The 14,034-nt window shown below is 45.5% G+C and overlaps 1 protein-coding gene across 1 annotated transcript in view; it reads left to right on the forward strand.

Moving 5' to 3' along the window:
• The first annotated feature begins 245 nt into the window (after positions 1-245).
• The window catches only part of LOC309546477 (CD5 antigen-like), a 28,232-nt gene continuing 14,443 nt past the window's right edge, over positions 246-14,034 (forward strand). The window contains exons 1-3 of the mRNA XM_082246205.1: positions 246-317; positions 3,157-3,183; positions 9,284-9,601. Coding sequence (XP_082102331.1) covers positions 290-317; positions 3,157-3,183; positions 9,284-9,601 — 373 coding nt within the window. The 5' untranslated portion in view covers positions 246-289. The remainder of the gene's footprint in view (positions 318-3,156; positions 3,184-9,283; positions 9,602-14,034) is intronic.

Here is a 14,034-nt window from a genome sequence, read left to right on the forward strand (position 1 = left end):
CCCGTATCACTATCGGTCGTTTACCTTAATTTATGGCAAAACAGTAACAAGCTGTCTACTTATATGGGAAGGTTTTAAACTACTGACCGTGTGTGGACATTTCTCCAAATTTCTACTTTCTGTTACGTGCAAGTTGCATAATTTATTGGCAGAAGATAAAAGATAGGATTTGATTCTCATTTCATGCATTCAGCAGGAATTTTGCTGAGGCCACTCATATTTGGCCATATATAATGTGTTAAGGTTTCAGAGCAGCGTTGGCACTCCATTCTGAACTATATTTGAAGCCATGAGAGTGATTGAGCTCTTCTTATTGGGTGAGCCTTCTTTATTCTCTTCCAGTTTGTGTTTCTATAGCAAAACCAAAAATGTAATATATTGCAATCATTAGATGCGGTGACCGCATTCGTTTTATTTTTATTGTAAGCACCCCTGCCAGTGTTGAATAGGTTTTCTCATCCCTGTAACATCTGACAAGGGAGCTGAAAAAAAAAAAAAAGATTTACTGGCTGATTTACCAGGTGAAAAACAGAAGAAAGAAGGCCTTAAAAAAAGAAAACAAATGCAGCAATCACATCTAAGAATTGGTAAGCTGAAATATAATACATGTTTGATTTTGGGTTTAATACCCCTTTAAAGGAGAAGTACAGCCAAAGCTTGTTTGGCTGTACTTTTCCTGTGGATCACAGGAGTGAAGTTCGTTCTGCACTTCTGTGACCCGTTTCAGCAGACAGCGGGCGTAAGCCAGCTGTCGGCTGATGTCACGGAGCTGGTCCAGGTTCAGAAAAGATTGAAACCATAAAGTCGGGATCCGCCCCTATGCCCGGACCGACACCTTGCTCAGCCTCTTAAGGCACTTCTCCACTGCATGATACCGCATGGTACGGTGTTGGAACGGTTCAGTACGGTACGGCGGCGCTTTTCCACTACATGGAACCGAACGGTGCAGCTCGCTTAAACAGTACCACCTCAGTTGTGGTTCCAAGATTGCTGTACCGGTACCATATCCCACAATCCTTTGCATGCAACCTTGACTGTTTGTCACTACTAGCCACTGATTGGTCAGAGAATTGTGGTTATCCCACCCACTTTACTTTAGTGGAAAAGCAAACCGTACCAAACCGTACCGAACATGCAGTGGAAAACCAAACAGAGCCTAGCAGGGCCGAGTGGAGCCGAGCCGGTACTTGCAGTGGAAAAATGCCATTAGCGAGCCGCTGAAAAGTTGAGCCGGCCGCTCCCGCCCCCTCCACAGCCCAGGGCTCTAGTGAGCGAAGGGGAGGGGGGGGGGCAGAGCAGAGAGCGGTAACTGATAGTCGCAGAGCTCTGAGCAATCGGCAGTGTTTGATCGCTCGGTTCTCAGTGTTAGAGCCAGTGGGGGACAGATGTAGCATGCTCCTAAGTGAGTATGGTTAAAAAAAAAAATCCTATTGTTCTCTTTTAATTAAGAAAAGTCTATTTCTCCATATTTAAAAATCCTTTTTTTGCTGCTGTGATCTAAATTCCTGTTAGAGGGTGGCTATGGACTGTGGGATTTGTTGATTTGTGTAGAGCAGTGCACGTGACTGCATATAATATGTACAGCTCATTCCAAACAAATGGAAATGAGGGGTAAAAGGAGTTTGTGAGCTAGAAGAAAACTGTAAGCCTGGGTTCGCACTTATGCAAATTAGATGCAGGTTTTCGTCGCATCCAATTCGCATGACAGGAGATTCTGACCGGCTCTGTTTCAGGTCTGACTTCATCCTGAAAAATGGGGCCTGATTCGTCCCTGAAATGGAGAACAGGGACGCACCGTACCCATGTTGTCAGCCACATCCGTTTCAAGCGTGAACCCAGCCCAAAGATTTCAAGAAAAATAGAATACAGGGCTATTAAGTAGTGGTTGTGTGTGTGGATACTTTTTGGAGAATAAGGATATCGTTTAGCCTTCATTCACACTGAACGTGGCTTTGAAATTGTGCAAGTTCATCTGAATTCGCACGATTTCAAAACTGCATTTCAGTCCGACTTCCAGGGCGACTTCAAAGACATCTGTGTGAGTTCATGCATAGATGTCTATTGAAATCGCCCCAAAGTCGCCAAAAGTAGTGCAAGAACTACTTTTGGAAATCGGGTGCGCTGCCGCAAAGTTGGCGTCACACTGATTGCCGGCAATAGGCTGCGATTTGACATGCGATTTGACCTGTCAAGTCGCATGTCAAATGGCGCTAGTGTGAACGGGAGCTAAGTGTCACTTTATAACACCTGCACTGTGCGACAGTCTAGGTATCCCGCAGTCCAACGTACCCCCTTCCCAGTGCCATGATGAGCAGCACGCCCCTCAGTGCTGGGCAAGAGGCATGTCTAGGGTACTGCAAAAAGCAGCTTTACTTAGGCTGGCCATAGACGGTGCAAATTGTTTTCCTGCAGCCATGGGAGGAAGGGGAGGGTGGGGGAAGCCATCACCGCTGGGAGAAGACAGTGATTATCACTAGCGGCTATAGCAGCCGCTTGCGATAATCGATCAATCAACTTGGTACATTCAGCCTGCTCATTAATAGTTTGAATCTCGGCCAGTTTCTGCTGAACTGGCTGGCTGAGATTAGAACCGTGTATGGCCAGCCTTACCCGATCGCCTGCTCCACTGGCAGCTTGCACTTTCCACTGAAGGCAACAACCATGTCAACCAAGTAGTGCAGAGACAGCTCTACTACAAAAAAAACTATTTTTGTTTTCCCTAGAGTTTAGCCTTAACCCTTACTTCAGCAGATAACACTGCTTAAAAATTAAAATGAAGCTCCTAATTAATACTGTGCTTGCAGCCTGGTTGCATTACTTGCATACTTAGTGAGTTCTTTGACATCTAGCCTGACTTTCCAGGACATAAAAGTGATGAATGGATGGAACAACCAGGGCCATATTTAACACAGGGCAAAAGGGGCAGCTGCCCCGGGCTAAGTCATTGTTATGGGGCCCAAGGCAGCTTCCCCTTGAGACCGCACTGCCTGCAAATAATTGATAAGTGGATTCGGGAGGGCCAAAGAAAATGTTTGCCCAGGGTCAAACTATTAATAAAGATGGCCCTGGGAACAACCACCAGTTTTATATGGCAAATGGCTTTGTGTGTTCCTCAATCACACAAAATAAATACAGTACATTTTTTTTCTTTTTTAGGATCAATTGTTGGATTTGCAGTTTCTGGTAAGTGTTCTTTAACACAGCTCAGCTAACTAACTAAACAGCTGCAACATATCATTTGGCTCACATAAGAGGTCCATGGCTGCCCTGGTAGGGTACTAGAAAAAGCATTTGTAATTGGACTTTGTTGGCACGACAACAGGACACAATGTCATAAAATTTCTATATTTTTATTATAGAATATTAAAAGATTATTAGGATGCAAACGTATACAAAGCATTATTTTAAAATTAAGGCCTGACAACCAATATATGAGAAACCCACCCTACCACACAATTCAAAATGTAAAGTACCCAAACAATAGGTAAACCGTGTGTTCCCAACAGAGAGCTTGTATGGTAGAAAACGGTTTGACAGTGGATTCCAACGGTGGCGGTGGGTTCACTTTATTCACGATAGCGCTCTCTACATGTTTCGCGCTACAACGCTTCTTCCGGAGAGCATCGTTATGTGAGCTAGTCAAACAGTCTACAGAAACAAAGGGATATGCATGAGATTCATACATCACAGCCCAATTTGTATTCCATGAATGCTTTGAAATATATCATAGCCATATTATATAAACTAATCACATAAAAAACGCCTGCATACAATCACATATCTTACCAGGTGGTGAGAAATTTGTTGCAGGATACAAGGAAAAAATCCACACACATCAAAACTTGGTATTTATACTACAGCAGCGGGTCAGCGCGTGCTTATGGCCCAGACCAGATGGAGGTGGGGGATATTTAAGGCTGCATTCACATGTCAGCGTATAATCGCGGGCAGAACCGCCGCGGTTCCGCCCGCGATTCGGAGATTTATTGCAAATAAAAGTACTCCAAAAAAGTACAAGAGCTTCTTTGGAGCGTATTGCGTCCCGCGATTTTGTTTGCGCGATGTTGCCGCGATTTGGCGGGCGTAAATCGCGGCAACATCGCTCGGCGTTTGGGGGGCTATTGCAAATCAACGGGCAACGCTAGGCGTCCCGCGATTTGCAATAAATCTCCGAATCGCGGGCGGAACCGCGGCGGTTCTGCCCGCGATCATACGCTGACATGTGAATGCAGCCTAAGGTGAATGAATTCTTCAAACCTAAACATATAAAAGGGTAAAGCCTTATAAAAAAGTATATCCCAGGGGGTCAAAAATGTTTGTAATAATATCATAGTAGAGAAGAAGAGAAAAAATCCTCTTATATCCTTACCCAGATATCAAGTGTGAGGATGGGTATGTTATATCTAGAATGCGAATATCAAAGGAGGATTTAGGCACGGCGTGGATCCATTTATGGAACACCTGATATTTCCAAAAACATATACCATAGTTCACTCTAAAGAGAGGAAAATAAATAGCCATATAAACATATAAGCATTTATTATGCTACTGTATATATGGATAGGCTGCATTGAGGGACCGTTCAGTTCCGCCAAAAAAACTGACAGGCGGATCTGAACGGTCCGCCTGTGTGAAAGGGGCCTTAGTGGTATTTAATCACGCCTGTGTTTTTTTATTTTTTGCTAAACAAAAATTAAAAAAAAAAAAAAAATGTTTTCCATATTTTCTTATAAAATTTTGCTAACAGGTGATTTTCTTCTTGACTGATGTGCGCTAATGAGGTGGCACTGATGAGTAATGATAAGCTGCACTGATGGAAACTGATGAGGAAGCACTGGTGGGCACTGATCAGGAGGCACCGATGAGGCTGCACTGATGGGTCGCACTGATAGGTGGCACTGATGGGCACTAAAAGGCAGCACAGAGAGGTGGCACTGATAAGCGGGACTAATGGGCACTGATGGACACTAATAGGCACTGGTAGGTGGCACTGATAGGCAGGACTGATAAGTGACACTGATGGCGCGGCACTGATTAGCAGTACTGATGGGCACTGATTGATGACACTGCAGGGCACTGATTAACGGCACTGGAGGGCACTGATTAGCGGAACTGGAGGGCACTGTGTGGGACCAATGTCCCTCTAACAGAAGTCGGTTAATGATTTTCTTCTTTTCTTCAGGCTGACAGTGTGAGGAGAAAAAAAAGCAGATAACTAACTTCCATTTACTTCCGTGATCAGCTGTCATTGGCTGACAGCAGATCAGGTGGTAAAGGGCTCGCTGTGTTTGGTCCTTTACCCGATCTGTGATCAGCTGAGTCCCAAAGAGAACGGGAGGATATCTATTTACACCCTCCTTGCATTTTAAGCCTGCACTGTAGCCATCTTTTAGCTATGGCACAGGCGCCAAGTAGTTAAGCTTTCTCCTTCACTTTCTTTGTGGCCACTGAGCCCAGCACCACTTCTTCAGGCATGCCAATCCATCTGGCTGCATCTGCCCCTTTACACCAATCAGACCGACTGACTCTTCACCAGCCCACCCGGCTGACTCTCAGATGATGTCTAGAGAAGGCCTGAAGACTTAAACACACTGCTGTTTTCAAGGGAGACTGACTACATGTGGCAGTCTCCCCCCTTTGTAGCCCAACAGTGCTACTCACTTTGTCCTCTATTGCTCCCATGCCTCCAGGAAGACGTCTTCCTCTGTGTTTCAGCAGGAATCCTCCACCATCCATGCCCCTGACCCAAGGTCACCCCCCCTCCAGACTAGGAGGCACCCCAGAGGGCCACGACAGCCTCCGCAGCACTGCATCTCCATCTTCCACCTGACTGCCCCGACTGGCATGGCTCGTGTCTATTTGTGAGGTTAGCTCTGCCCCCTGCCAGCCCACTACAGGGGATTGGCGGAGGCCTCATAAATATGTATAGCAGCGCCTCCTTACTTCCACCCTCTAGTTCTAGAAGTTTCTACAAATTTCCAGACCAGGGGGAAGTGCCAGAGAGCCCCTGAGTCACTGAACTCTGACCCAGATTCCACAGCTCAGGCTTAGCTAAACTAAATTGACCTACTCTAACACAACCTACATTATCTCTAGCACACACTAGGGTGCTACATATGAATATTATATATTTTATATCTAGCGAGTAGATTAAGCTTTAGGCTTCTTTTCACTATTACTTCCTTCTTCCCCTCAAAAGAGTAAAGTAGATCTATAGGCAACATTTTTTCATTTTAAGTAAGGGAGGGTTATAACCCCGGTTAGGTTTATTTTTGCCATCTGGGGAGATTTTCCTTCACTTCCTGTCCCATAGCCACAACAGAAAGTGAGAGGAAATCCCTGCAAATTAAGGAAATCTTTTGGGGACCCCCAGGTCACCAGAAATAGTGTCCCCATTGGAAGATTTTCCCTCTTACGTTTTTTGGGGATACCCAAATTTTGAGATTTTTGTTTTCTTTCAATTTCAATGATAATGGTAAATAAGACAATACGGAAGGATGGGCACAGACAGTAAAAAAAAACCTGACATATGTTCTAATCCATCTCTCTTCTATCCAAAACAAACAAAAAAAGGTTTTGCCGTTCTAATAGGAGCGACACAAGTAGCTCCGACCTAGAAAAAGGGTCCGGAGCTTCTTTGGGGCGACCCGGAGGCGACTGCCATAGACTTCAATGTTATGAAGTCCGTGGCGACCGCTCCGAGGTCGCGGTGCGCTGCTCGCACCGCGACCGAAGTAGCGTCGCTGCAGTGTGAACCGGCGCTTAAGTTATACTTTAAGTTGCAATTTACACACACAAGATAACAAGTCAGAGCCGTGATTCCCCCCACCCCTCTCAATGCAGCATAATCTGAGGTTACAGTCAGACAGAGTCAGCCTGAAGGCAGGCAGCAATGGGCATGCTCTCTTTAGAAAACCCATGGTGCTCTAGGAATTCTTTGTTCCAGATTTTGTTCTAAGTTTTTTGAAAATAAAAATAATCAAATTGCCAAGCAGCTTTGAAAATAAGAGATGCAGCTTTTGCTATAAAAGTTACTCCAGTGATGAGCTGGACCATTGGCAGTCTTCCTTCCACTCTGCCTTTAAGGAGATACTTAATGTCTCCTTGGTGGAAGCGAGCGTCAAGGTCTGTACAAGATGGTATATGGTTCCGGCGCGCATCATAAGGCTATGACCTCCTCGCCATTTTGTTTCAGGGGCTGCCAATCTCTGGGATTCGGTGGCAATGCCCTAAAATCAGGGGTTTCTGGAACAAAGTTTTTGTTACAATAAGGAAGGTCCCCGAAACACAAGTTTCCCAGCTACCTTGTATAGCCCTTCTTAACAAAAAAGTTACAGATAGCTCCCATTCAACACAACAATTAATTCATTTTATGCTTTTAGCTTCTTGGAGGTGCCCCTCAGTTCATATCGCTTTGTTAAGGCACAAAGGTTCCTGGATCATGCTCAATGAGCTTTTGGCAAGTAAACTTACTGACTCAGTGCCTAAATTTATGAAGATATGGGAGCCTGGAAGTAATTACATCTATATAGATCTGTATGTCGCCTTTTGTTTGGCACTCCTCCTTGGTCTTCTTAGGGGGATTTGACAAGGCACCAGCCTCCCCTGAGTTTCTTTCCCTCCTCTCCCCTTGCTTTTTCTTCCTCTTTGTCTTATCTCCATTTTCTAGCCCCTAGTTTCTTTTTGTTCTTCTTGTCTTTTGGGTCCTGTAGTCTGATGTGTTGACAGGGTCCCTGTCTCTTTCCCCTGTTATTGTCTTTTCTTCCTTTTCTTTTGTACTGGGGCTATGCTTGGGGTTATCCCCATTTTCAACTTTATGTAACTGTATGGTCATTTGGATGAGATATCCTCCACACACACCCTTTGCCCCTTTTTCTTTTGGTCACTCTGAATATTTTTAGTGTACATATGTTTATGTGTTCTGTGAGTGCCCATGTTCTTGGGGTCACATTCATTGAATCTGAAATGATGCTGTTCCTGCACCTTCATTGCTCCTCTTTTGATTGGGGCCCTGGCCCATGTAATCTCTTTGCACATTGTCCCCTTTGTACATTGACTTTCTTTAATAATAAAACAGATTGAAAGAAAAGTTAATCTAGTGCTGTCCCCATAGACACTCTGCTTAGTACCCTTCTTGCCATTGCTGTTTAACCCACTTGTTGTGAATCTAGGACATCATCAATCAACCCTCTGAGAATGCATGACTGATGATAAGCTTAGGCCCATTCTGACCACTTATTACGAACACAAGACCTTGCCCCCCGGAAAAGACACACAGACTTGTTTAAGTTGGAATTAGTGCAAGGCCACAGCTTTATTGAACTTATCAACTGTAACAATGTTAAATTACCACATAACGATACCAGTCAAGGTCTATACCGTGAGTATCATAACAAACACAGATAGTCTAATAGGCCTGTCTCCACCATCAGTGCGAGACAGGCATTAAACTGATCCCAGACTTAAACTTGAGGGCATGGTCCATAAAGGAATATCCATCGCTGGCAAGGTAAAACCGCCAACAAAGCTGTGACAAATTCGCAACAGCTGGGCGGGTGGGAAACTTTTGTGACGTCAGAATCTCCTCAGAGTGGTGGGACGTGGCCTTGCGTAGCCCCTTTTCTGGAGTTCAGGCTCCACCCCATCACCTCGTGCCTTAGTTGCCAATCTCGTCAAATCCACCTAAACTCCCCGTTTATCACAACGCCCACATATCTGCCAAGCTTCCAGCAGTCAAGGCTCCCTTTCCCTAGATGATGGGGTCAAGGGGCCTTCATTTTCATGCCAGTTCAAAGTACTATTGTCAAACTAAATAGAAAATCAGTTTAAAAAGTTATAAAATGAATCTTAAAGAATTATAGATTATCTTTGAAAGTACAGAGACAGGGGAAACCTGAAACTAAATGCAAGGGCAGCTGAAATCCTCCCTATGTGTATGTGTTAATTATAACAACAAGATACCTCAGGGTAATACACCATGGGAAAGTTAAAAAATACCCCAACCTTCAGCCCTCAACAATTTGCAGATATATGGGGAAGAAACGCTGCATGTCTTGGAACCTACTAAAATCAGAATATCAACACTGGTACAAATACAGAAATTATTAAACTGAGAGAGGATATGGCCTAGATGTTACTCTTGGGCATGGTAACCTCTGTGACTACCCTTACATTCACGCTGTGACACCATGTGCCGACATGGCCGAATAATTCTGCAAGTGGTTAGGTCATTCTAAGAATAAACTAAAATTGAAAAGTTTGACATGCTATACTCCCATTTCAGAAAAGTCACTGCAAATCAGATTGGTGGATGGACCCCACCACTGCAGCGGGAGGTTGGAGGTTCACCATGATGGAGAATGGAGCTCAGTGTGTAGCCACAAGTGGCATGAATTGGACTCCAAGGTTGTGTGTAAAGAGCTGAAGTGTGGATCCTTCATGAAGGGTAAGCCATGTGGCCCTTTGAAGAAAGGAAGAGGGCGAATCTGGCAGAATAAAGTGAAGTGTACTGGAGATGAAGAGGCCCTGTCTGAATGCCAAACTCAACTTATTAAAGCCCACCATTGCCCCCACAGGGAGGATGTCTGGATCACTTGCAGAGGTATGGGCTCATTTATTGTCTTATCATTGGTTGTCATTTGACCTCAACATATTGAAAGAACCTGAAGATCGAGTCTTAAATAGTAAAATTGTGCAGATGAAGTTCAACTTTAGCCAAAACTGTTTATTTTGTTTAATCTTGAGTAGGGATGAGATTTTTATTGCTGCCTGTGTCGTCAGTGTTCCATGTGTTCTTTGTATGCATCTTTGTGCTATATATGTTCTGTGTGTTTTTTGTGAATGTTCCATGTGTTCTCTGTAGGTGTGTGTGCCCTGACTGTGCATGTTCCATGTGTTCTGTGTATGCGTGTGTGCTCTGACTGTGCATGCTCTATGTGTTCTGTGTATGCGTGTGTGCTCTGACTGTGCATGCTCCATGTGTTCTCTGTAGGTGTGTGTGCCCTGACTGTGCATGTTCCATGTGTTCTGTGTATGTGTGTGTGCTCTGACTGTGCATGTTGCATGTGTTCTGAGTATGTGTGTGTGCTCTGACTGTGCATGTTCCATGTGTTCTGTGTATGCGTGTGTGCTCTGACTGTGCATGTTCCATGTGTTCTGTGTATGCGTGTGTGCTCTGACTGTTCATGTTCCATGTGTTCTCTGTAGGTGTGTGTGCTCTGACTTTGCATGTTCCATGTGTTCTCTGTAGGTGTGTGTGCTCTGACTGTGCATGTTCCATGTGTTCTGTGTATGCGTGTGTGCTCTGACTGTTCATGTTCCATATGTTCTCTGTAGGTGTGTGTGCTCTGACTTTGCATGTTCCATGTGTTCTCTGTAGGTGTGTGTGCTCTGACTGTGCATGTTCCATGTGTTCTGTGTATGCGTGTGTGCCCTGACTTTGCATGTTCCATGTGTTCTCTGTAGGTGTGTGTGCCCTGACTGTGCATGTTCCATGTGTTCCGTGTACGCGTGTGTGCTCTGACTGTGCATGTTGCATGTGTTCTGTGTATGCGTGTGTGCTCTGGCTGTCCATGTTCCGTGTGTTCTCTGTATGTGTGTGTGCTCTGGCTGTGCATGCTTTGTGTGTTCTCTGTTTGTAGGTGTGCTTTGACTGTGCATGTTCCGTGTGTTCTGTGTAGGTGTGTGTTTTCTGGCTGTTTGTTTTTTGTAACACTGCAAAGGAGTGATGGAAAGTACAACACTTATAGATAGCAGAAAGAAAGGGGTGCTAATGGTTCCCGAGGGTGTAGTAACCCTCAAACACTTCTTATAGGAAACAGGAAGTGGTATTCTGTAAATGAGAACAAAGATTGTTAACCACGGAGAGCAAAAAGGTGGCTAAAACATCAGTCGCTAACTGTGTAAAGCTAAATGTGTGCTCTAACCTTCACAGAACACAAGAATACTAAATACAGAACGCGGATCTGAAGAAAGTTTAAAAAAAATAAATGACATACTTAGATAAACAAAAAACTTCATGCAGAATACTATTCCACAGTTTTACATCTCTTACAATAAAGAATCCTTTCTGTATGCGAAGGTCAGATCACTTTCCCTAGTCAAAGTCACTAACTGTGTAAAGCTAAATGTCTGCTCTAACCTTCACAGAACACAAGAATACTATATACAGAACGTGGATCCGACTAATGTTTTAAAACAAATAAATGACATACTTAGATAAACGAACAACTTCATGCAGAATATTATTTCACATCTCTTACAATAAAGAACCCTTTCTGTATGCGAAGGTCAGACCACTTTCCCTCCAGTTACAAGTGACCTTAAAGGGACACTAAACTGGTTAAAAAAATAATCTATGCAAGTATGTGTTCTTAACTCAGAACAGCAAAGTCCCCTCACCTAATCTTCAAATTCTTTTATTTTTGTTTGCTGCTGTGATCTGACTTCCTGTTGGAAGGTGGCTACATTCATTCCAGGGACGTAACTACAGGGGTTGCAATTGCAACTTGGCCCCATGCTCCAGGGGGCCTGTGTGGCTCCCCTGTACACATGGATAGGATAGGATAGGATGTCACAATAGAGAACCAGGAAGGGGGTCGGTAAATATGTAATTTACCAGCTCCTTTCTTTTCTGAATGGACAGAGTCATAGTCAGTGACATTGTAATAATACAATTAAAATACCAAAAAATAAAAACTACCAGTGGATGAACTAGCAGGATCGCAAAGGTCACACTTGCAACCGGGCTCTGACATTCCACCACCGTGGGGAGGCCCCAAGATGGCAGGAAGGGAGCCCACTGCAGAACTTGTGAAAGGGTCCCGCTGGGGGACCGTAATAAAGAACAGAGGCGTAAGTAGAACCTTCAGGGCCACGATGCAACAAACCATGAAGGGCCCCCAGGACCCCTGGCCGGGGCCCTTCCCTTCTTCCCACTGATCCTGGGGCCTTTTACTCTCGTTGAGCGGCCCTTTTTTACTTTCCCGCAGTGGGACCCTTTCACAAGTTCTGCAGTGGGCCCCCTTCCTGCCATCTTGGGGCCACCCCATGGTGGTGGAATGCCAGGGCCCAGTCGCAAGTGTGACCTTTGCGATCCTGGAAGTTCACCCACTGGTGTCAGTAGTTTTTATTTTTTGGGGTTTTTAACTGTATTATTTATCATTTTATTTTATTTTTTCACTGACTATGACTCTGTCCATTCAGAAAAGGAAGGAGCTAGTAAAGTACATATTTACCAATCCCTTCCTGGTTCTCTATTGTGACACATCCCCTGCAGCAGCCGGCAGGAGAGGGGAGGGAGCACAAGGGGGGAGGGGGGGGGCAGCATAGTGGGGGGGGGGGGCCAGGGGAGCACACAGGGGCCCAGAGACAGCAGAACACAAGTGAACTGGATAGGAGGAGTGGCGGGGGCAGCATACAGAGGAACCAATCTCCTCCATTTTCCTCCTGCAGCTACTACAGGAGGAGAAAGGAGTACAGTGATTTCGCTACATGCTGCCCCCTCTGCCCCTCCTATCCAGGTGTACAGTTGAGCCGCACAGGCCCCCTGGAGCATGGGACCCAGTTGCAATTGCAACCCCTGTAGTTAAGCCCCTGATAAAGAACGAGAGTAAAGGGCCCCTGGATCAGTGGGAAGAGCCCCAGACTTGAAGGGAAGGGCCCCAGCCAGGGGTCCGGGGGGCCCTTCATGGTTTCTTGCACCGGGGCCCTGAAGGTTCTAGTTACGCCTCTGATTCATTCCCTGTGGTCCCTCTGTATGCAAGGATGTAGCCACCCTTAAAGTGTAAGTCCAGGCAAAAAACAAACTAACTCTAAACCTGCTCTCTGACACATTCTAAACCTAATCTATATAACCCTGTAAAGCAAAAAGCACTGTACTTACCTATTCTGCAGCCGATCCGGTCCGGTCTCCAGCTGCGGAAGCTGTGTGGAGGAGAGAACCGACAATGGCTGTGAAACGGCTGGGAAGTGACGTCACCCATAGAGTTACTATGGGGCTTCTGTTGTCGGCTGCCTCTCCTGCACCCGCCAACACACTGAAGCCTCCGCTGACAGCTGATGCTTGGACGGGATCGGCTGCAGAATCAGTAAGTATAGCAATTTTTTGCATTACAGGGATAGATAGATTAGGTTCAACACAGTCCCAACATAAGACAAGGCAGTTTGCCTCATTTACAATCAGCTCAGTTCACACCACTATGATGCGGTAGTCTGCGCTATAAAAAGTTCAGCACGCAGTGCTTTTTTTTTCAGTGCAATGCAGTGTGACGCAATTCACCACATAGCACTGCGCTGTGGCCAATGGAACTTTGTGACATTAACCACTTCATGACTGCCCTATAGCAGTTTTACTGCTACACTGCGGATAGGTGTGTGCAGGATCATGTATATATACGTGATCCTGTACTTCAGAGTAGGGGGCGGCTATGCGTCCCAGGGTCAGTTCGCTTATGCACAGCAGGAGCCAATCAGCTGGGTAATGCAGACTCTATATCTGCCCGGCACCCTCCGATAGTTCGGTACAGAGGCAGAACCGCAGTCTGCCTATGAATACAAGGAAGATTGCTGTTCTGTCAGTAAGGAAGGAATGGATCCTGCGTCTCTGCAAAGCAGGGATATGAATCCATGTCTTCCCCTAGTAAAAGGACCTCCCACACAATACACGAACACAGGCTAGGCACACATTTCACCCTTTGATTGCCCCAATGTTGAACCCCTTCCCAGCCAGTGTCATTAGTACAGTGACGGTGTATATTTTTAGCACTGATCACTGTATCAGTGTCACTGGTCCCCAAAAATTGTCAGTTAGTGGTTGTTTTGTCCGCCGCAATATCGCAGTCCTGCTATAAGTCGCTGATCGCAGTCATCTATATTAATAAAATGGAAGTGTCCCTGCTTCCGTCCCTGTGTCCGTGGAAATGCGCTACTGCGCATGTGCCGCACGAACAGCCGAACGCAGAGAGACTTCGGGCGGGCGGCCGGTGCTGGGTGGGCGTGTTAGACAGGAGCGGATCCCCGCCCACTTCACTTCCT

Source organism: Pelophylax lessonae (genome assembly GCF_965119305.1).
Source record: "Pelophylax lessonae genome assembly, chromosome: 1".
NCBI classification, from domain to species: Eukaryota; Metazoa; Chordata; class Amphibia; order Anura; family Ranidae; genus Pelophylax; species Pelophylax lessonae.